The sequence below is a fragment of the Hydractinia symbiolongicarpus genome, chromosome 5 (assembly GCF_029227915.1).
Source record: "Hydractinia symbiolongicarpus strain clone_291-10 chromosome 5, HSymV2.1, whole genome shotgun sequence".
NCBI lineage: Eukaryota > Metazoa > Cnidaria > Hydrozoa > Anthoathecata > Hydractiniidae > Hydractinia > Hydractinia symbiolongicarpus.
The window spans coordinates 9,888,552-9,911,779 of NC_079879.1; the positions used below are offsets into that span (position 1 = coordinate 9,888,552).

Consider the following 23,228-nt stretch of genomic DNA (forward strand, 5'->3'; position numbering starts at 1 on the left):
TTAAATCGTTTTCCAACAGCGTTTACTTGAAAAAGTGTCCAAAAAGGCAAAAATGCTGCCCGCAGTAGAGTCACCACCTACAAAATGAAGCGAAATCTAAAGGTTAAAATATACGCCTAGTTTTCATTTACTGAAAAATAAATATAAAAAAAGGTGTATTAATTCAAACTCTCGCTTTTCCAACTTTTTCCCGGTCGTTATAAATAATAAATCGGAAGACAATTTTCGGCGATTTTTGTACCCGCAAAGCTTAAAATTTAGCCCCCAGCTGCTAAATTCAAGACTTAGTCTTGACTAAGTCTTGAAAAGTCTGGATCCGTCCCTGGACGACTTAAAATTTTAAGAAATTGAGCTCTGTAATTATATGGCTGGATCAAGAAAAAATAAGTTGTGGGATAGAGGTAATATACTGTCATCTCTCAGAGAGGGGAGGGGGGGGGGGTAATAGTATTACGTAAACCACCATGCGCCTTTAGTGTCGCTGAATATACTATATAAATTATAATAATTTCATTAGACTGTTAAGGCTACGATGAGATGAACTGAAATTTTTTTTAAAAGCTTTTGAAATGACCTTCTGACGGTTTTAATTAATTTGTACCGGATAATAACAGTAATTATCTGTTGCTAACTGCAGAGTTAAAACTAAGCCTGTTGAAGATTTATATTAGATAAGCTGATCTAGAGAAAATTAAGTATCTTATGTCTGCATAATTATTGGCAACAAAGTAATTTGTACATGAAACGTGTTGAAAAACAACACTGAAAGAACTACTGATGGTGAGAGAGGAAACTCCTGACTCGTCACCTAGCTACATCATGTTTATGTAATGGTATACCAATACCAACTGAAGTAATTGTTACTTCAACTTCTTTGTTGAGATCAACCTTGAATTTATACTACAATCTCAAAGCCATTGATGTATCTGTTTAACGACGTTACGTATTCTGGATTGCAGTCAAATATAGTCAATTGACGTATCATTCTCATCACATCAATTAATTTTAAAATTCTTATTATCGGCGAAGCGATCTATATTTAATTTGCAAAGCTTGGACACAACAAGAAACATACGTTTTTTCTTTTCTAGATCAAAGGACAATGAACACAAGGAATTCTTAATGGTGCGTGTGTCAAATTAAATTATAGGAGAAATCGTAAGAATATGGGCCTGGGTACCTAGCTGATCGTAATAACTGGCTTATTCTTTATTTAAAACTAGTCGATAAGGCCCGTGGAAAAATCCACTTAGGCAGAAGGACAATGGAAAAATAGGTTGTTTTAGATTTTTTGCTGACGTCAGTAGTGCAATTACAAAAATTTTTGGCGAAATTTAGTTGATTCGTTGACTGTACTGTGCAGAGGTTAAAACGCTGACCAAGATGTCTTTTTGATAGGCGGTTAATGATATAAGGGTTAATGATATAAGGGTTTTAAAATTTTGCTGCCGTCAGCAATGGCCAGTCAAACCCCAAAAAATTTTTTTTAGAAATTTTTATACCTGCTGCCTTCCTCGTATAGATCTTGAAACGCTGATCAAGAAAATGTATAGGATCATGTACTTTTGACAAACGGATGCAGAGATATTAGGGTTTGGAGGTTCTTCGTGACGTCTTCAACCCGTCTATTCCCGAAACGGATTCGGGGACCCAGGTTTGGAAAACTTACCCAAATTGGTCCCAAGTGGTCCCTAGTTACCACACGGTGAAAAATCATTGACCTCGTTTCCAAGTTATTTGGCCTCAAAGTTTTAAGTGCACTGTAATGGCTTCACTAATCTTAATTAACTTTCCTTTGACGTCAATACTATTTAAACGTTAAAGTTTGGTACATTACAGAACAATTTTATAGGCGATGTTTTATAGAATTTGTTAAAGAAAATTGTAAAAAATATAATCCACTTTGCAAAAGTCACAGACAGAACTGGCGTATTATTATATAGATGATTAAAAGCGATTATATATACATTCACCACGTAACGTGTCAACACTGAAAACTTACTTAAAGCTTTTAAAAAGTAAAGAAACATTTCAACATGATGTGTGGCAGGCTATCAAAGTTCTATTCGTTAGCTCTTCGAAAAAATGGAAGGGTAAGTATATAATTTTCTTTTGACTTGGAAATCCAGTTAGCTTATTAAAGCACAACTAACGAAAAATATATATTTTTATTTTTTTATCTCTTATAATAATACGGAGAGTGTGTCTGTTTGTGTGTCTGTAACAGGCAAAGTGGATGTCTTCATTTTCCTTTGATGTTGCCGAAAAATGCATCTCTAATATGTCAAATTTTCTGACGTTACGGCGCGACGTCAATAACACTACTTTAACGTCAATATCCTATATTAAATTAATGAAGCCATTACAGTGCACCTAAAACTTTGAGGCCAAATAACTTGGAAACGAGGTGGTGACGTCAATGATTTTTCACCGCGTGGGTAACTAGGGACCACCTAGGACCAATTTGGGTTATTTTCCAAAACCTGGGTAGCTGGATCCGTTTCGGAATGGACGGGTTGATGACGTCATCAAAAAACCTTTAAACCCTAATATCTCTGCAACCATTTATCAAAAGTACATGACCCTATACATTTTCTTGCTCAGCGTTTCAAGATCTATACTATGAAGGCAACAGATATACAAATTTCCTAAAAAAAAATTTTAAGGTCTTGACGGGCCATTCCTGACGGGCCATTTAAATGACGGTTGTTTTTCTCTGTTATTTTGCCTAAGTGGATTTTTCCACGGGCCTTATCCACTAGTCTCTATAATAATAGCCGTCGTCTGTCTGTCTCTGCGCAACATGGCGGAGCAAGTAGCGAGACCCGCCGAAAATCCCCGCGGCCCTGCAGCTTTATTTCCAATCCCCGGCAGACCCCGTTTTTTTACCAGCCTTGCTTTGCCGCTCATTGTAATAAACCAATCACGAGGCTCCATTTCCACTAATGACCAATCCAAGTGCTTCGCGGCCTCAACATGCCGACGGGAGGAAACATGCTACCCCTACGAAGGCCATTTTGGTTTGGAAGTGATGGTGTGAAGTTTGTAGGTTTCCTTTCAATCCTCCTTATTTCTTCTGAGCACTTTTTATTCTATTATTTAGTTTGTTTTCACATGTTAAGGTGAATATTTTTAGCTCTACCTCTGGCTAAAAAGTGAAAGTAGCTAAATGCAGTTATAGGCAGCTACCAATTTTATTACTACCATGAAAGCTTATGCTGAAAAATAAAATTGCTGAGTATATATTTTTATTAACTGAACTTGATAACGACAGGTGGTTTCCTGATTTTTTTTAAACTGAAGTCGCGATAAAGTTTTTTTAAAAATGGTGTTATGCCTATACTCATGTGCGACACAGTCTAGCTGTACTAAGCGCTTAGTCCGGTGGTAACAACGGGCTGTTTCCTGTGTTTAAGTTTAACCGAAGTTGTGATAACGTTTTTTACAGAAAAAAAGTACACACTGTTTACCTATACTAAGCGCTCAGCTCAACATTTTTTTGAACTTTTCCCGAGAACATTCCCTGAAAAATAAAGAAGGTTGGCCTGCTTTCGCTATGACGGGGTAACATTGAGTTGTAATCTGGGTTTTTATTTTACCTAAGTTGTTTGAAAGTTATTTTTTGAATAGTATATTATACCGGAAACACCATAAAGTTGTGTGCACTTCACTTGATTTTCTACACACTCTATGGCTGTACTAAAGCGCTTTACCTGAATGTGTGGCACAGTTGACGGTTCTTATTAATCACTCAATCTGGTGTTTAACGCTGGGTAACACAGCTACTTGTGGCTTAACCCGGCGTTTCAACAGAGTGTATTCTGTGTTTTGTAAACCAAAGCTTCAATAGTTTTTTTGAATAGGGTCTTAAGCTTAAACGCATGTGTCACACGATTTACCTGTACTAAGTGCTCAGTCCAGTGTCACAATTAATTTGTTAACCTTTACTGAAACTTATTTCGCAAAATAAAATAAAATTGACCAATTGTTTTTCCTATGACGGGGTTACAAATGGTTGTAAATTGTGTTTTTATTTTGGCTAAAGTTACAGTAGAGTTATATTTTCAAAAATACACTACAGCCGAAACACTATAGTGTTGTGTGCGCTTTACTCGATTAACGACATGCTGCGTACCTGTACTAAAGCGCTCCACCTGACCGTGTAGTACAGTTTACGGCTCTTATTAAGCGCTCCACATAGTGTTCAATGGCACCTTGACTTGTGGCTTACCCCGCGTTTCGACGCCGGGTTTCCCGGCTAGTCTCTTTAATAATAGCCGTATTTTGTCTGTCTGTCCGCGAAAGCCGCGTCCCGTAACGGAAACACGAAATTTTGTAAATTACGCGCCGATACCAAATGCGATATATTTTTACCGACTTTGTTTTGACCGCTCGCGCGTGGAATACCATTCACAACGCCTGATTCTTTAAAAAAAACCCAAGATTTTCGCGACCAGAAAGAATCCAAGATCTTCGCGGAAGGAAGGCCATTTTGATAATGGTCGTGTTTGTGGTCAGTGTGTGAGGTTTGTAGGCCTGTTTGACTTTTTTATCTTCTAAAAGCCTTATATATTTGTAATATTTGTTTTCTGTTTGTTTTCAATGTTAGGATAAATATATTGTCACGTTTTTTAGCCACGTACAGATCTTAAACGCACCAGTTTTAGGATGTTTGGCTAGGAACGAAGATTAGCTAGCTATAGCTACTAGCTAGCTAGAGCCTCACTTATTGCTATTCTGTATGGTATAAGAGCTTTTTATCCTAGCCAAAATTTATTTTTATGCTGAGGCTGTGGCTATTTAGCTAGCTCCTTAAAAAGTGAAAGTATAAAAATGCAGTTTGGCTACAACAATATTCTTAAGCAATATATAATTTTTATGCTAAATGCAGTTAGCTAGCTAGGTATAGCTACATATTTTATTATTTTTCTGCAAACTTTTTCTGCAAATGAAATGGCTGAGCGATTGTTTTGGCTGGACGAGTAACGACAGGCTGTTCCCTGTGTTTTTATTTAAACCGAAGTTGCAATGAACAATTTTGGAAAAGGGTAATATGCCTTATGCGCCTGTTCAACTGTGTTTAACTGTACTAAGCGGTTAGCCCAGTGTTAAAAACAGACTGTTTTTTGTAAAAGCCTGTTACGCCTATGGGCATGTGCAACACCGTTTACCTGTATATACTAAAGTCAGCCCACCACTGTGACAATTAATTTTTAAACTTTCTTGGGAATCACGCCTGGACTAACCGCTTAGCCCTGTGTCTGCGAGAAAGTTTTTTTCAAAAGGGTATTATTCCTATACGCTGTACAACACGGTTTAACTGTACTAAGTGCTCAGCCCAGTGTCACGATTAATTTTTTAACTTTTAAAAAGACTTATTCCACAAAATAAAATTATATTGACCGATTGTTTTTGCTATGACAGGGTAACAATGGTTTGTAAACTCTGTTTTCATATCAGCTATTGTTGCGGGAAAGTAATTTAAAAAAAATATGTTACAGTCGCACACTATAATGGTGTATGCGCTTAACTTGATTTACGCCTGTGCAACACGGTTTAACTGTACTAAGCGTTCAGCTCAGTGTCACGATTAATTTTTTAACTTGCGCAAAAAGTTATTCCGCAAAATGAAATAAAATTGACGATTGTTTTTGCTATGATGGAGTAACAACACTTTGTAAACTCTGTTTTTATATCAGTTATCGTTGCGGGAAAGTTATTTTTTGAAAAATATGTTACAGTCGCACACTATAATGGTGTATGCGCTTCAAATGATTAATGACATACTGTATACCTGTACTAAAGCGCTCCACCTGATCGTGTGGGACAGTTTACGGCTCTTATTAAGCGCTCCACAGAGTGTTCAATGCCGGATCACACCTTTACTTGTGGCTTAACCCGGCGTTTCGACGCCGGGTTTCCCGCCTATCTCTATAATAATAGCCGTCATCTGTCTGTCTCTGCGCGGACCCCCCGCTGAGTTAGAAAATCATGTTACGGAAACACGATGATCAGATGCGATATATTTTTATCCGCTTTGTTGCGACGGGTAAATATAAAGGACGGGCGAACCCGTGGATTTTTCCACGGGCAACGACTAGTCTATATAATAATACGCTAAGTGTGTCTGTGTGTCTGTGACAGGCAAAGTGGATGTCTTCATTTTCCTGTGATGTTGCCGAAAAAAATTTTTGATGTTGCCGAAAAAAATATGTCTTCTTTGTCGTGAAAAGCTGCGAGTTTTATGTGGTTTGTTAAATGAAGTTCTAGCACAAAGTAACGGAAATTGTGTTTGCAAAAAAGATGGCTGTTCTTTTTAAGCAATTTCTACTCTTTCCTTCAAAATAAATCTTTACAAAAGCATTTAAAAAGGGGCATGGTATATAAATGAAGTATAGAAAGGTTTCTGTAAGGTTTGTTTATGTTTTTTTCAGTTTTGATGATATTATTGATGCGAGACATGTTTGTTAGCTAGCATCATAAAACCAACCACACCAACAACAACCTAATAGCTAGCTAGCTCGGACTTTATAAATATGTAGCCATGTTCTTTATACCTAGCTTAGTCTCCAGTTTATATTCAACTGACCAGCTATTATCTGCTGTAGCTAGCTTATGTTTGCTTCAGTTTTATGTTGCTTTTACATGTAGCTAAGCTAGCTACCGTAGTGTTATCTTAGTGGTCTTTGCTAAGAATGTGACTGTAACTTATTTCATTTGACATTTTAAGCTTAAATTACCAAGCCACAACAACTTTTAAAAAAGTATTACATAATATTTAAGAAGAGTTTAAGGACTGTTTTTAAGCAAATAATGTATTTTTCACATTTTGTGTATGCAAATAATGTATTTTTCACATTTTGTGTAACTAAACTTATATACATCGGTTACATGGAATTTGACGAAACGATTTTTATTTAACATGTAGTAGTTTCTTTACCTTAAGTGTAGTGATTTTTGTTGTTCTAGATGTTCTGACTAAAATGTTTTTGTTTATGACATTTTGTCTTATTAAGAAAAGTTTTAACTTTCTTGAGGGAGTGCAACACCGAAAAAACTTGTGTTTTTTTTATATTTTGTATAAATTCTTACCAGGCAGGACAACATACCCAAATGACTGATCCCTCTCTATTTATATAAAGTTTTTTGAAATTTTGAGTAATATTTAATGAGTACAAGATACAAATACTGATTTTTGTTGAATCAGAAGTATTTCCTAGAACCATTCTTTTTTTACACTTTTGTGGAGAAAATGTGTATGCAATATCATCAGAATAACTGATTTTGTTGCAAACTGTTTTTCTTTTTCACATTTTGGATTGAAATATTGTTATAAAGGGCATATATCAATAGACATATATATACCAAAATAATTAAATTCTGCAAACTTTGATTTTGTCGTTCACCTCTCATCTTTTATATTTTTATTAAACTTTTGAGGAAAATCATAGGAATTATTTAGAATATGTATTTTGTGTTGGAAATTTAGTGCAAAAATTGACGTAAAATGAACTGTTAAATTGATTGTTGTTGTTTTAACATGAATTATGACTCAAACTTTGTTTTTGCATTTCTAATTTGACTAATTAGCCTAAAAATTTGCCAATTGGTTTTACACTCTGTTCTTTTTTATATATATTTTATGTGAACATAGAAGTACACAAGTAAAGTTAGAAGCCACAAGAAGTTAATTCGAAAGTGAAGAGTGGAGCTAGAAGTAGTAAAGAAAAGTTAGAAGTAGAAAATAAAAGCTTGGGTTTAAAGTAGATTTGGATTCACAAATAGTAAGAACTTTTTAGATATTTTTTGCCAGGAAAAAGTCACTTAAGAGCTTCAAATTCTTTATATTTTACCGCGTTTTTTTTACACTTTCAAACAAATGTGCTAGCGAAACTTTTGGTTTGTTGAACTTTCTGCAAATGTCACAATTTTTATGTTGCTATTGTTTCTCTTTATATGTGTTTTACTAAGCATAAATAGCTAGCTGGCGTCTTCCCAGTTTAACTATATTTAACTGGGTATCTGTCTTATCTAATGTTACCTTCAAGCTCCATATCTAAACCTAGCTAGCCAACTGATGATTAATGTTGTTATTCCTCTTTTAGCTATTTATATCCACCTTAGTAGTCAAACTTAGGGATCTTATTTGAGCACGAATTATGATGTAACAAGCCACAAAATCTTTTAAAGACTTATATATTGAACTTTTAGGGTAGTGTGAGGAAATATTTTACTTTAAGAGGAATGATTTTGTAAAACTAAAGTGTGTGCGTTAATTGGAGTAAGTTTTATTGTTTTGTTGTTGACATCCTGTTAAACTTCTGTAAGCTCGCATGTAAGTTACAAGGTTATATATTTTTACAAGGGTAGTGGTTGATATTTTTACAAAGTTTGTTGACATTTTTTGGGAAATTTACCTGGGTTTTTTACATTTGTGGTTAAAATTTCTCAGCAGAGAATAGTATGGTTGCCGATTATATTGTTTGTGTTGCAAACTGCTGTTTTTTAAATGTTGTGTAAACTTTTGTGGAGAAAGACCACATGCAAAATACTGAAAGAACAAATTTTTGTACAATTAGACTGTGAGCTGAAGTTGGATTTTTTTTATATTTTGTTTTATAAACTTTTTTTAAGCTTTAAACTAACTGTAAGTAATGTAATTACGGGAATAAATATTTGGTGACGATAAAAAATTACTGAATGTTCAGACTGAAACTGTTTAACTTTTGTGAGGGAGGACCATATGCAAGTATATATACTAAAAATAATAATTTGATATTTTACACTTTCCAAGTTGTATTTTTGTATGCACTTAAATGACTGCTTTTTCTGAGTTGAATTTGATGGGTTTCATATCAATTTTGTGGAAGATTTTATGGGTGAAAACAATATAAAACATGCCAATTGAACTGATTTTTGTTCATATTTTGATTTGCTCCTCATAAACCTTTGTGTTCTACATTTATTGTAAACTTTTGTGAGGAAGGACCATATATATATATACAATGTTTTCAAAATAATGATTTTTGTTGATTTGAAATTGACTCCTTGCTCATTGCTTTTTCGACATTCCAGTTTAAAATGTTTGGTAAAGTCAGTAGGGATCATGAGACAAAAAAATTGTTTTGCTAACCTGTTAATTTTTACATTTTGTGCATATTTTTGCGGGAGAGGATGGTATGCAACCGAATAAATGATTTTTCAAAGTTTAACTTTTTGTTTTTTGGTGTTTTGGGTTTGTTTAAGTTTGGCTTTTTTATGTTGTTTAGGTTGTATTGTTGTATAAGCATTTAGGGAAAAGACAATGTTTAAAATGCATAAAGAACTTATTTCATAGATCTGTGCTTACTGTTGCAAGCCTTTCTTTTCGACATTTCAGATTAAAATATTGAAGGTTTTCAACATAATCACATAATAAGATGTATACATATTTGAGATGTGTTATTTCTGACATTATTATTATTGTTGTCGTAACTGTCTGGGTTGTGACTTTCAATGTTGTAACTTTCTACTAACTAAGTTTTACACCTTGCACGTCGTTGTTTTTCATATTTTGTCTGACGTTTTGTTGGGAGGATTTCATGCGATTTGACATTTCATATTTTGTGTTAGATTTTAAGATCTTTTTTGTTAAATTATGACTTATATACTTTCTTTTTATGCATTTTCAGATTATTTTTTTTAGTAAAAGGCATATTCAATATACTGAAATATTTGCTGATGTCATCAAAATTCAAATGACAGAACTTTTCAATTGTTTTTCTGCTTAAGTGGATTTTTCCACGGGTCTAATCTACTAGTCTATATAATAATACGCCAGTTCCGTGTCTCTGTGACAGGCAAAGTGGATGTCTTCATTTTCCTTTGATATTGCCGTAAAATGCCTGTCTAATATGGTAAATATTGAGACATTACGGCGCGACGTCAATAACACCACTTTAACGTCAATATCCTATATTAAATTAATGAAGCCATTACAGTGCACCTAAAACTTTGAGGCTAAATAACTTGGAAACGAGTTGGTGACGTCAATGATTTTTCACTGCGTGGGTAACTAGGGACCACCTTGGACCAATTTGGGTAAGTTTCCCAAACCTGGGTCCCCGAATCCGTTTTGGAATGGACGGGTTGATGACGTCATCAAAAAATCTTTAAACCCTAATATCTCTGCAACCGTTTGTCAAAGATATATGATCCTATACATTTTCTTGATCATCGTTTCAAGGTCTATGCGATAGAGGCAACAGGTATACAAATTTCTAAAAAAAAATTTTCGGTTTTGACGGGGCCATTGCTGACGTCAGCAAAATCTCTAAACCCTTATATGTCATTAACATCAAAATTTTTATCCTGCTTCAGTGGATTTTTCCACGGGCTTTATCGACTAGTATATAATAAAAACACTCTTATGTATCACGACAAAAACATGCCAAGTATAAAAATTAACATTTTTTGTGTCTAAATTTTGTCGCCACAAATCGATAATAACATTAACGGCTGTCGCCATTATCGAACAAAAGCCAACTTGGTATGCACATATTTAGTTGATTTGTGATGTCACACGGCGTGTAGACCTCACAGGATTTTTAAGACGATGGATGAAGATTCAGTCATTTCTTGGTCATCCCAGAGTAATTTAAATTTATCACGAGGTTCGAGCGATGAAGAAGACAAGCTAAATTCTAGTACAAAATAATCCTCATATGAGAATTTGACACTGTTTTTGTTTTGCACACATAACACATAAAACATTTTTTAATGAATTTGAATACACGTAATACATTATATTAGTAATATTTCATTCTTACACTATTATGAACATTTTAAGCACATCTTGTTTATCAATCGTTATTTCTTCTTTAAGAAGATGCACTATCACTTTTTCACACAAGTTTTTAAGACAATTTTAGCAGAAATATTGTTGTGCAGGAAGTTCACCTGAACTGCGGATAAAATAGGAATTAAATGTAGATCAATATTAAAAGGTATTTCGATTCATTCATTTTAAAAGCAGAGGATTTTTTTGTACTACGAAATTTTAAATTAAAGACACTTATTGCAGTTACCAAGATAATTTTTCTTGTATACTTTAGTCGTGAGACACCACAATATGTTAGTACTTTTTTTCTGAACATAAAATTCTGCCCGCTAAAAGTTCCTCCATAACATAACGTATAATCTGGTCATTTTTTTTGGCTAAAAATCACTTAACGATACCAGGCTATTTTTCGTCGTCTTCTCTCATATCAAAAAGACAAAAAAAACCTGGGGTCGAGGGTGTGGGCTGAACATTATCAATGCAACAAAGTATTGTAATTATTTTAACGGGTTATTTCAGTTCCTGATGTGAGGAATATGATGCATGGAAATGATTCTTACTGACTTTTTATTATTATTTACCTGCACGTGAATTTTTTAGGTCCCAAACCTCTGAGAGTCTTTGCGCGTTTATTGAAGCTGCCGCCTAAAAACTCTTATGAAATCCTTTTAATAGGGGAATTCATTGGGATTATTCTTAGAACTTGAAACTCACAACACAACTTTATTTCGTTAAAAGACACCGGTTTTACAAATGGTCAACTTAAAAGCAGTTGAATTAAACGTTTTTACTCAAGGTGTAATGGCTCAGTAGACATGAGCAACATTTCTGACTGGTGGTAAAATATGTAGAATATTAGCACCATCTTTAGTGGATCTTGAATTTAACGATATGCCAGGCGGAGCAAGAATAATCTTACCAAAAATTTCCTTACCTTTTTCATTATTTGCTCAAATTTTTAAAGGTCGTACCAGTTCCTCAAAATGCCTATATGATTTTTGTATGCTTCATACAGACTTATATATTTTATCACATTGGTCTAAAAGTGCTCCGTAACAAGTCTCATTTACCAAAGTTATTGCACTTATATTTTAATAAATAGGCCGGATACAAGTGCATTCAATAAAAAATGGATTTTTATGTTAACCAAAAGACATGTAAAGCATCACAACATGCTTGCTAACCAAAACCTTAGATGAGTAAGTATGATATATTGTGTCAAACATTTTCAACATTCTGTCAAACATTATTTTTTGTGATCTCAAACAAAAGGGCTGCAGCACAATTGCCGTCCTGATGGCAAAAAAATATACAAGAAAACCTATGAAAGAGGATTGCCGATAACCAGGAAGCGAAACCAATTAGGAAATGGCAAGCCTATTTTTTAATACTAGTCGGTAGCCCGTGGAAAATCCACGGGTTCGCCTATCCTTTTTATACCGCATTGCGTGCTTCTCGCTACTTGCGCAGCTAAGCTACCATTTTGCGTGACAGACAGACGGACGGAAAGACGTCTATGGGCATTATAATATAGATAGTTTACAGCTAGCTAATAGCTAAAAGTACTTCCCAGTACCACCTGCCGCCATGACAGTGTCGATAAGGTATTTTTGTCTGATAAATTTCTAAATTGTGTCAAGTAATTTCGCGGGAATGTAAAAAAGTCATTTAGAATGAACGAAGGGAATGCTAAACAGGAAAAAAACTGTGTAAAGTTTGATCATAAGTTTATCACTTGAATTTATTATTAAATTTTTTCAGTGTTATTTTTTGTGTTAAAACATCTTGAAAGATAACAGGAACTTGCTGGTTTGGAATTACGCGCAGTAAAGTGTACTGGAAAAGATTTTGTGAAAGCAAAGCAGTCAAACAAAACAGTCTCAGAGTTTTCATTTCTTCGATTGTTTTCGCACGTCAAGTTCTTGGATTTTCTTATTTCTTTTTACAAGGATGTTTTTCTAGTTTGTGGAAGAAATTTTTATTTTTGTAGCGTTTTAAATACTATAAAAAAAACAAGGAAGTGAAGGCAATGGCAGACTAATTTCTGGATATATGTATATATCCAGAAATTATGTATTCTGGATATATGACATTCTGTCATGTAAACAACAGAACTATTAAGGCATATTTGGGAGAATTATTTTTGCAAGAACTAATTTTCAAAATACTTTTGAATTTTTAGAACTAATTGTTTGCAAAAGTTAGCAAGTTCTACTCTTGTTTAAAAAACCTCCCTAATCTGAATATAAGTAGAAGTATATGTACTGAAAGGGATATAAGCTAAAGGTTTTCTTCCGAAGATGGAAGGGAGCAGCAAAATTTCTGAGCATTTCTGCATACTTAAAATGTGTGAATCACATGAAGATTAAATGTTCTTGTCTATTCTGCTCTGAGCGAAGTAGAATCGAGTTCAACTTTGTCTATGCGTTATGTACGAAAATGACAAGTAGAGAATTATTTAGCCAATACCCCTTTCTCGAATTTTTTTTTTATTGATGTGCCGCAGCTCTTTCTCAAATTTTTTAAAGAAAATGAATGTATTTTTCGAAATCCTCACATAAAAATTGATAAATCGTGAACTTTTCATATTCATACATCAAACGAACAACCTGCTACAACAGTTTTTTTAATTTTGTACTAATTAACCTTTACTCGAAGATGAAGCTTATTAGTACAGATCGAAAATTAAGAAGGCTTTGACCGTAACAATAATGCCACCAAAAGATCACTTTCCAATGTCGGATTAACTTGAAAATTTATGCATTAACCAGTTTACTGATGCTGAAAATGATGTTAAGGTCAAAACATCAAAATTCTAAAATTTTAAAAAACATTTAAATAACCTTGTTTAACATAACATGTTAATAACCTTGTTTTAGCTAGCTATCGCAATCTAGCTACAATCACTTACTAAAGTACAGTAATATTGTTTCTATTACTTCAGTAGTTTACTATTTTTTTAAGCGGGGTCAGAGTTACAGCTACCAACATTTTTATGCCGGTAACCTTTCCCTTTTTTGATACAGAAATAAACCCTCGTGCATCGAACATTCAGTCTCCTTCATTTTTTCAAGGCGTATAGGCTGTTCAGGCGTCTTTAAACACAACAGTTAGTTGCTCTCTTCCTTTTTTTCGCTGTATTAGCCATGTCTTTTTTTTTACATTAATGTTTTTGTTACATCCATTCTTGCGCACGCATCTTTTCGGGATTGCATTGCGTAACGTTGTATAATGCGCGCAAAGGAACAACACTGCGCTATAATTAAGTGTATTATCTTCAATTTCTGGTGACAGTTTGACAGTTAATTCAGTTAAATACCCATAACTAAACTGCTTGAATTTCAGGTTAGCGATAGCCTAAATGAAATGATTGCAGGGTTATATAGCTATAAACTTTAATTCATTAAGTATAACACCCAAAAAATTGTGCAATTGAGGGCTATGTTAGTCTCCCGTTCTAATGTAAAAAAGAGACAACAGGCGCTGGAAACGAGGTTGGCTTATATACTTTAAAAATTCTCCCTGTACCTTAAGTAAATAAAATCTGATTTAAAAAAAAATTGATTTATTTAGGTTGCAGTGAATTCGTTTCGGCATTACACGACTCCAGTGGTGAATTCCCATAATGAATGGGATCCTCTGGAAGAAATTATTGTTGGAAGAGCAGAAAATTCGTGTGTACCGCCATCAACAATGGCATTAAACTCTTGCATTAGTAAGAAACAATGGGATTTCTTCGAAAGGTATGGTGGTCAATCCTTTCCTGAGGAGCATCTCAAAAAGGCTGTCGAGGAAGTGGACACATTTTGTGAAACTTTGCGTCAGGAGGGTATTATTGTGAGACGTCCTGACGTGGTCGATCACCAACAAGTATGCCTTTTAGTGGCCTTCCTTAATAAAGGTGATTTGCATTTTTTGTTATCACTACTGTCAAGGTTGCGAATTTTTTACGTATATTTAGGAATACACTACACCAGATTTCAGTTCGTCAGGGATGCATGCAGCTATGCCACGTGATATAATAATCACCATTGGAAACGAAATTATTGAAGCCCCTATGGCATGGAGAAGTCGGTTCTTTGAATATCGTGCATACCGTACATTGATGAAGGAGTATTTTTCGAAAGGCGCTAAATGGACAACAGCACCAAAACCTACCATGTCAGATGAGCTATATGACAATGTATATGTTATAATGATGCCTTATTTTGTCATAACAGTTTATTTTCTACATTATTTTGATACATGATCTTGCATTAAGGATTATCCAATTGACAATTTTAAAGAAAGACTTGCATTAGCAAAGAAAGGAAGATTTGTAACAACAGAATATGAGCCATGCTTTGATGCAGCTGATTTTATGAAAGCTGGAAAAGATATATTCGTTCAAAGAAGCCAGGTATTAAAAAATTACTTGCTTCAAGTCACCTTCATTGAATTGGGTTTTTACTTTAAAATTCCCAGTGCAATTGAGAATAAAATTCTCTAAATTCTCTCAAAAAATATACAAATTTTTTAATTTTCAGATCTGGCCTACCAATCACATGTGTTAAGCTTTATTTCAAACTAAATTTCTTAAACTTTTTAGTTGCGAAACTTGCTTTTTTATCTCAAAATTTTTATAGCTATTAGTTTCCTGACTGGTAGCCTTATGGTAGAACGTTCGCTTTCAGTGCGGAAGGTCTTGGGTTTGCAACCCGGCCTGGTTATGCCAGAGACTTTAAAAGTGTGAATCTATCCTTTCTGCTTAGCGCTCAGTATGAGGATAGAATTGATATCTCAGGCGGTTGTCTAGTTGGGCGATTGCTGTGCTTGCATATCTTTCGTACTCAAATGGGAGCTTTAAATTCACTCGGAGGAACTGGACAGCCTATCCTGGGTAAAAGATTTCAATAATAATAGCAATGATAATAATATTAGTTACCCAGGATAGCCTCTTCAGTTTCCATAGCTACGAAAGGCGTGCAAGTAAAACAACCACCTAAGATATCAATCCTATTTTTATGCTGAACGTTAAGCAGAAAAGATCGATTTATACATTTATAACGTCTGGCATGACTCGGTCGACCTTTAGCGTTAAACGCGAACGCCTTACCACAACGTCACTTGTGTAAACACTATATTCAGTCACATGAGAAATACTTCCGATTCAGGTAACAAACATGATGGGGATTGAATGGATGAGACCCCATCTTGGTGATAAATATAACGTTCATGTTCTGTCATTTGACGATGTAAACGCTATGCATATCGACGGAACATTTCTTACGATTGGAGAAGGTTTAATCCTCGTCAACCCTGACCGACCATGCAATCAGATAGATTATTTTCATAAGGCAGGCTGGAAAGTTGTAGCTGCACCTAGACCAGTTATGTCTGACGCGTATCCATTATGGATGAGCTCCAACTGGCTAAGTATGAATGTTTTAATGTTAGATGAGAAACGAGTTGTTGTGGATAGTGATGAAATTCCTACGCAAAAGGTATGTCATCTATTTCTTGATTTTTTTAAGCAGATCTCATGGGTGAGCTTGTGTAAACTAATATTTAATTGATGACTGAACATTAAGCGTTGTGGTTGTGTTGTTTTATTTTTCTTTATCCTCCTTATTGCCAAGACAAACGCGTTAATCGTACGTATGAAGTCAAATAATTTACTTGATATTATACGTGATATTATATATGAATTTACATTTACGTGATATTATATATGAATTTCCTACAAAATCTTGTCTCCAATGAGGAGATAATTCAGAATATAAAAAGTGATGTTATAAAATCTTGTATTAGAAAAAAGAACATATGTGAATTCTCAACAGAATAAAAAAATCGAGCAGAATAAAATAATCTAAACAATATAGCAATAACTATTCGTATTTAGATGTTCGAATCCCTCGGCATCAAATGCGTCAAAGTATCGATAAAACATGCCAATGCACTGGGTGGTGGATTTCACTGCTGGACGTGTGACGTAAGAAGAAAAGGAGAACTTAAAAGTTACTTTTGAATATGTCAAAATAGTAATAACTTTTTAGGATTTTGAAGGAACTCCATCCATGCAAATTTAATTTTAAATAAGTATATATTCATTCATGACTTAATTATCGTAATTTTTATTCATTAAATCCAGTGAAGGTGGTAATACGCCAGTGATATCATCTTTTATATTAATACCTCTCTTTTCTTTGTACGCGCTAAGATGCACGCATAAGCGATGGTCAGAGAATGTCTATGCGCAAAAATTAGATGCACGGATGCATATGCATGCTTACAACGAGCAAATGTGTGGAGTTTTCCGTGGCATAATGCTAGTACTTCTTTATAATAATACCTGTCTTCTGGCTGGCTGTGAGAGAGATGAGTTGGTTTACAAACGCAATGACGAGAATCTACAACGCTGTATCAGCGCCTTTAACAGCTAAACTTGACGCTGTTGCTTATCAAGAGCAGAGCGTGTGAGATACTGTTACTCTTTACTACAATAGGGCAAAGAAACAAATTTGCTCCAGGACAACAATGCACGACGAAAGAGAAGCTGAATCCCTGAAAAACTACTACGATGCTGAAGACATACAAGAGAAATACACCAACACATATTCCGTCGGGAGAAAAAACAATACCTAGGGTACATTCTCTCTATGTTTTTATGATTATGGTCTGTTTAACCAACACTTTCGGGTTTTTTTTGTCTAACTCTGCTCTTTAAACATATCTGTCGAATTATGTGTAAATATCTTTGAATAAGCAAGATTTTTTGTCTGAATATTGACAGAAGCTCGTAGAATGTTGTATGACTTTTCACAAGTTATACACAAGATAATATTGAGAAAGTATATACAAGTCTCGAATTATTCTAGAGTCGTATTGGCGTAGGGGTGATGAATGCTATGGTTATTTTCTTGTTCGTACCGGTTAATTCTAGATCGAACAATAAACTGAGACTTTCTAGGTGCGGTATGTCCACGTATAGGACCTCGTTCTGATTAATCGTACTCAGTAAGTGCCTCATCTTGCTGTGCTTCCTTTTTGCTTTTATCGCCATCAATGTTTTGATCTCTGTGTAAGGCTCAAGCTACTTGTCAAATATACCACTCGTGTTTATTCAGGTAGTATTGGAAAAACAAAACAAATAAGTGTTAGAAATCCCTGGTGATGCAGATTTCACACCAGAGCTCGGTCACTGGCACAAAGTTCCACTCTGATATAGCTATCTTGATTGACATCTCGTAAAGCAATGATCCACTTCTTTCGTTTTTTATAGTTTCTTAACACATTAGGGAAACAGTAGTATAACTTGTAGGGAAGGGGGGACATATACACTCCTTTCTAGTTTTCAACAAAATATGGTAAAAACACGAAAAGATTCAATAATGAGAATCGGCATACGCTCATGAACAGTATTCCCAGAGAGATGATCATTGAAACTTATCAAAAAGGTACAAAGGAGATGATGATATGTTCTAGTTAAAGGAGAGGCGAACAAGAAACTATTTTGTGCCAGACAGAAAATAAATTTTAAGCGAGAGAAAAATATATATAGTTAGATTTCTAAATTCTAAAATCTGCTTAAATAACTACTAAGATAACTAAAAAATTATATTTCACGACTAACTATCTATATATCTTTCTAACAACATTTGTACAGAAATTTCATGGGGGTGAAAATCAGTAGGTTTTGAATGTACTTTTCAGTAACTATCAAAAATAACATCTTTTACTTGAGATAACCAAGAATATTTTACGTACTATAGTAGTAACAGCTTTTTATAACCTTCGTTTAAACTTCTTTGAACTAAAGAAATATTTGTCATAACCAACAACAATATTTTTTCATGTTTTGAGTCCCTTTTCCACAACATACTACCAACTATTAACGATAAAGTTTGTTATCATGAGATGGCGCCAAATTTGAATAATACACACCAGAAACCTTCATAACAAATCGAACGTGCAATATGGTGGCTTCATCTTTCTTCTTTGGTTTTTTACTTTCTTTATCTTTACTCGCTATTTTATTCGCAAGTTAAGTAGTACAAAATAATAAAAATATGTTCTTTACATGTTGCTCAACATTTTTGCAATTTTGATCTTCAACTTTTTGTTATTAAATCACTTTCTTGTGCACACTGACCCCGTGACCATCACAATAGACAAAGTCTATAGAAAAAAACTCTGGTCTGGAAGCGTATTGTTTTAACTCTTTGTATAAAGTTCAAATGGTCACGTGACCAAAGTAGATGCACGCACGCTAAAGCGACAGTTCACAACAGAAAGCAATTAGCTAGCGACCTAATCGTTTCATCTAAACTATCAATAAAGTTGTTGTAATTAAGTATATATGGTGACATCAATCAATTATCTTTAAAATCAAATCAAATTTGACTGTGAATTAACTGCAAAAATGCCAGGGGCTAATTGTGCATTTCCTGACTGTGGTACCACAAGACGAGCCAGCTACAGTGACGTGGGTATATTTCAAATACCGAAAAGAAAGAATGATTTTTATCAAGACTGGAGAAAGAAATTATTAGAAAAATTATCTACGTATCGGGCAGTTGATAGAAGCACGTCCCTTTCCAGCGTATTTTTTTCTGTTGAAACGTTTTTGTGTTTATTATTTTGATGTCTTATTAAACCCAAAGTTGTTACCTAAAGAGAAATTGAAAAAGACAGCATAATTTTCACTAGTGTTTTTATTTTTATCCCCCTAAATAGGTTTATATTACCTGGACAAGTGCGTTATCAATATCTGTATCGAAATTTTCATCTAACATATCTTCATCAAGAAACTGTAACAAAACATCTAGCGTTTCACCCCAAACAAACCCTTCCTCGTCCGCCATTTTTGATCTTTGTGCATTCACTTTGATCACGTGATGTATTTTTAAAATTTGCGTGAGTTATTTCACAGAACAATGGTAAAAAACAATGCGCTTCCAGACCAGAGTTTTTTTCTATAGACTATGCAATAGAGAAATATATCCCATTGTTTTTTAATTTAGCCACCCGTTTGACAAATGCGTAAGAATAAACAATAAATAAATAATAATAAACAAAAATATAAACAAAATGATGTATGGTTTATAGTTATAGTTTATGGAGCAGGCGAGTAAGCAAATTAGTCTGGTCTTTAAAATCATAAACCTACATACAGCAGCCGTGCCGCAGCGCAGTTCACCTCTCCTTTAAGAATGGGTTTGTATGATGTTTATTGCGCCTGCGTGTGTAGCCGGAACAAGCGATAAGCATCCGTGCGGACTCGTCAAGAAACTCGATTTCCGACTATCTTAGAAAATCCCGCTTTTTGCGATTACGAAGTTTATTGACATTTTGGCGCCGCAAACTGTCTTCCTCATCAGCTATTTTTTAAAATTTAGCACCCCTTAAAATTTATCTATGATGGCGGGAGTATGAGCGTAACAAGTGCTGATGCTAATATTTTTTGTTTCTGATAATTACTATTATTTATCAAACTTCGAAATTTTTTAAAAAAGAATTTTATTTCGCAGAAATGTTAAAACCAGGGAGTGAAGTGAACTGTTTAGCTGACTGGCTGCGAATCCCCCCTGCCCCCTTACAACACATTTAAACATAAAACAGCAGCCCCTATGATTTTTCAATGTTTAGCTAGCGCCAGTTAGTAACGTTTTTGGAGTTTTGTATATATTGTTTTTCTAAAGTTTTTTTCTGAAACCGAAAAACCGAACCGAAATGATAGCTAGCTAACTAGCACACTTTGCTACTTGGCTACTAGAGCAGCGCAGATACCATGCAGCTACTACTGTATGTAGCTAGAGCTGCACGCACAAACATCTAAATTAGCTAGCTATATATATGTTTTATTTACTTTTCTTGTTAACATTCTCTGTTTACTAGCAATACACTAGATGATAGATGTGCATATTTTACATGGCTGGCCTCACAAATATCGAGGGATATACCTTGTCTATTATTTCCAGGACAGTTAGGGAAATCCTCTTAACCCCTTAAGCGTTATATACCTTTTAAAACAAAGTCCATGTTTTTTTTCCGGTTATTTTGGCGAAAAAGTACATTTTTGACAATGACGACTTCTAAAACTCAAGTAATAGTAATAATTTAATAATAAATATACTATTGCAAAGCGTCATGAAGATACCTTAATCAATTTTACACATTTTGAAGACAAATTTGCAGCCCAGTAATTAAAAGTTGTCCTCCGAAACCACATTTTTCATTTATATATACGGCTAAATTTTAGAGAATTCTTTGCAATTTCTGACGTCTTATGTCAAAATTTATGTAAAAACTTGAGAGAAGAGTATCAGCAATTGTAAAAAGAAAGTATTTGATGTTAATCATTGTTTTCAACTGCAATATAAAGCCCAACCTTTATTATACAATTGTACGTATCATATCATTGTACGTAAACATAAAATAATGTCTCAAATAAAATAACAACAGTGCCAGTGCTAAGAAAGTGTAGTCGTGTTTTTTCAATTGATGATATCTTTCAAAATATGGTGCTGCACACAGACCAACATCACAGTGCAGGCTTTCTTTTCGTACACACTATACATCTGCGGGTAGCATTAGCTTTCTTCTCCCTACCAGGGACATATGATGCAAAATGCAGTTCAACTAAAGGGTCATCTACAAAATTCGAAGCAATTCGTATCAAAAAAATTCGTATATGCTATACGAATTTTCTTTTGCCATACAGTAACTAAATTTGTATGAAATTTTTCTAAAATCGTATAAAATTCGTATGAGTTTTTAATTAAATTCGTATGAGTTTTAAATTAAATTCGTACGAGTTTTAAATTAAATTCGTATGAGTTAAATTCGTACAAGTTTAACAAAAAATTTGTATGAGATTTTAATTAGATGCGTATGGTTTAAAAAAAAAGAAAATCATTTGACATTGTATTAAATTCGTATATGAGTTTCAAAATAAAATTTGTTTGAGTGTTTATAATTAGATGCTGCGTATGGTTTTTTTAAAAAAATGTGATTAAAAAAAACATTTCTATCGCCGTTTTTCGTTTTTAAACTTTTAAAATGCGATCTAAAAAACATTTCTATCGACGTTTTTCGTTTTTAAACTTTTAAAATGCGATCTAAAAAAACATTTCTATCGCCGTTTTTCGATTTAAACTTTTAAAATGCGATTTAAAAAAACATTTCTATCGCCGTTTTTCGATTTTAAAACTTTCAAAATGCGATCTAAAAAACATTTCTATCGCCGTTTTTCGTTTTTAAATTTTTAAAATGCGATCTAAAAAACATTTCTATCGCCGTTTTTCGATTTTGAAACTTTCAAAATGCGATCTAAAAAAACATTTCTATCGCCGTTTTTAGTTTTTAAACTTTAAAAATGCGATCTAAAAAAACATTTCTATCGCCGTTTTTCGTTTTTAAACTTTTAAAATGCGATCTAAAAAAAACATTTCTATCGCCGTTTTTCGTTTTTATACTTTTAAAATGCGATCTAAAAAAACATTTCTATCGCCGTTTTTAGTTTTTAAACTTTAAAAATGCGATCTAAAAAAACATTTCTATCGCCTTTTTTTTGTTTTTAAACTTTTAAAATGCGATCTAAAAAAAACATTTCTATCGCCGTTTTTCGTTTTAAACTTTAAAAATGCGATCTAAAAAAACATTTCTATCGCCGTTTTTCGTTTTTATACTTTTAAAATGCGATCTAAAAAAAACATTTCTATCGCCGTTTTTAGTTTTTAAACTTTTAAAATGCGATCTAAAAAACATTTCTATCGCTGTTTTTCGTTTTTAAACTTTTAAAATGCGATCTAAAAAAATCATTTCTATCGCCGTTTTTCGTTTTTATACTTTTAAAATGCGATCTAAAAAACATTTCTATCGCCGTTTTTAGTTTTTAAACTTTAAAAATGCGATCTAAAAAAACATTTCTATCGCCGTTTTTCGTTTTTAAAGTTTTAAAATGCAATCTAAAAAAACATTTCTATTAAAATTAAAGTTTCAATCTTTGTTAAAATATAATAATTTCTATCTCTTAAAAGCTTTATTTAACCCGCGCAACCAACAATGCCTTCTCGCTAGTTTATTTAGTTTCCACGCAAAACAATTGTTTGATAAAAATATTAAACAATGGCTCTTCGTGTCACATTGATAGAGTTGATAACATTTGCAATTATGCTATTGGAAATAGTTATGTTAACACTATTTAACAATAGTTACGCGCAGTTATAATAAGCTATTTTTTCTTCGATAATCTTTTGTTTATTACGCGCAAGTTAATGACTTACAAGACTCGCAAGATAATTAATAAGAACAAAAGACAAACAACTACCGCCTCCGAGAAAAAGGTGTGAAACTTGAGCGTACGCGTACGCTTACATCTGGACTGTACTGTACATGCATATAAACATCTCTAATACGTGAGATTTTT

At 33.8% G+C, this 23,228-nt stretch overlaps 1 protein-coding gene across 3 annotated transcripts; it reads left to right on the top strand.

Annotated features, from left to right (window-relative positions):
• The first annotated feature begins 1,494 nt into the window (after positions 1 to 1,494).
• LOC130644672 (glycine amidinotransferase, mitochondrial-like) lies at positions 1,495 to 18,067 on the top strand. 3 transcript variants are annotated; one of them, XM_057450371.1, is made up of 6 exons: positions 1,495 to 2,093; positions 14,393 to 14,689; positions 14,781 to 15,002; positions 15,081 to 15,218; positions 15,973 to 16,302; positions 16,701 to 18,067. In XM_057450371.1, exons 1-6 carry the CDS (start codon positions 2,037 to 2,039, stop codon positions 16,824 to 16,826), a joined length of 1,170 nt encoding a protein of 389 aa, XP_057306354.1. In that variant the 5' UTR covers positions 1,495 to 2,036; the 3' UTR covers positions 16,827 to 18,067. The 3 variants fall into 3 exon arrangements, with proteins under 3 accessions (XP_057306354.1, XP_057306355.1, XP_057306356.1); XM_057450372.1 differs by lacking the exon at positions 1,495 to 2,093 and adding an exon at positions 3,429 to 4,526 and having other exon boundaries at positions 16,701 to 18,065; XM_057450373.1 differs by lacking the exon at positions 1,495 to 2,093 and adding an exon at positions 6,103 to 7,784 and having other exon boundaries at positions 16,701 to 18,065.
• Positions 18,068 to 23,228: the final 5,161 nt, after the last annotated feature.

Excerpts from the sequence above, each read along its gene's own strand:
- LOC130644672 (XM_057450371.1), top strand. The coding sequence starts at position 2,037 with ATGATGTGTGGCAGGCTATCAAAGTTCTATTCGTTAGCTCTTCGAAAA. Across the intron at positions 14,690-14,780 it reads ACGTGGTCGATCACCAACAA|GAATACACTACACCAGATTT; the intron begins GTATGCCTTTTA and ends ACGTATATTTAG. Across the intron at positions 16,303-16,700 it reads ATGAAATTCCTACGCAAAAG|ATGTTCGAATCCCTCGGCAT; the intron begins GTATGTCATCTA and ends ATTCGTATTTAG.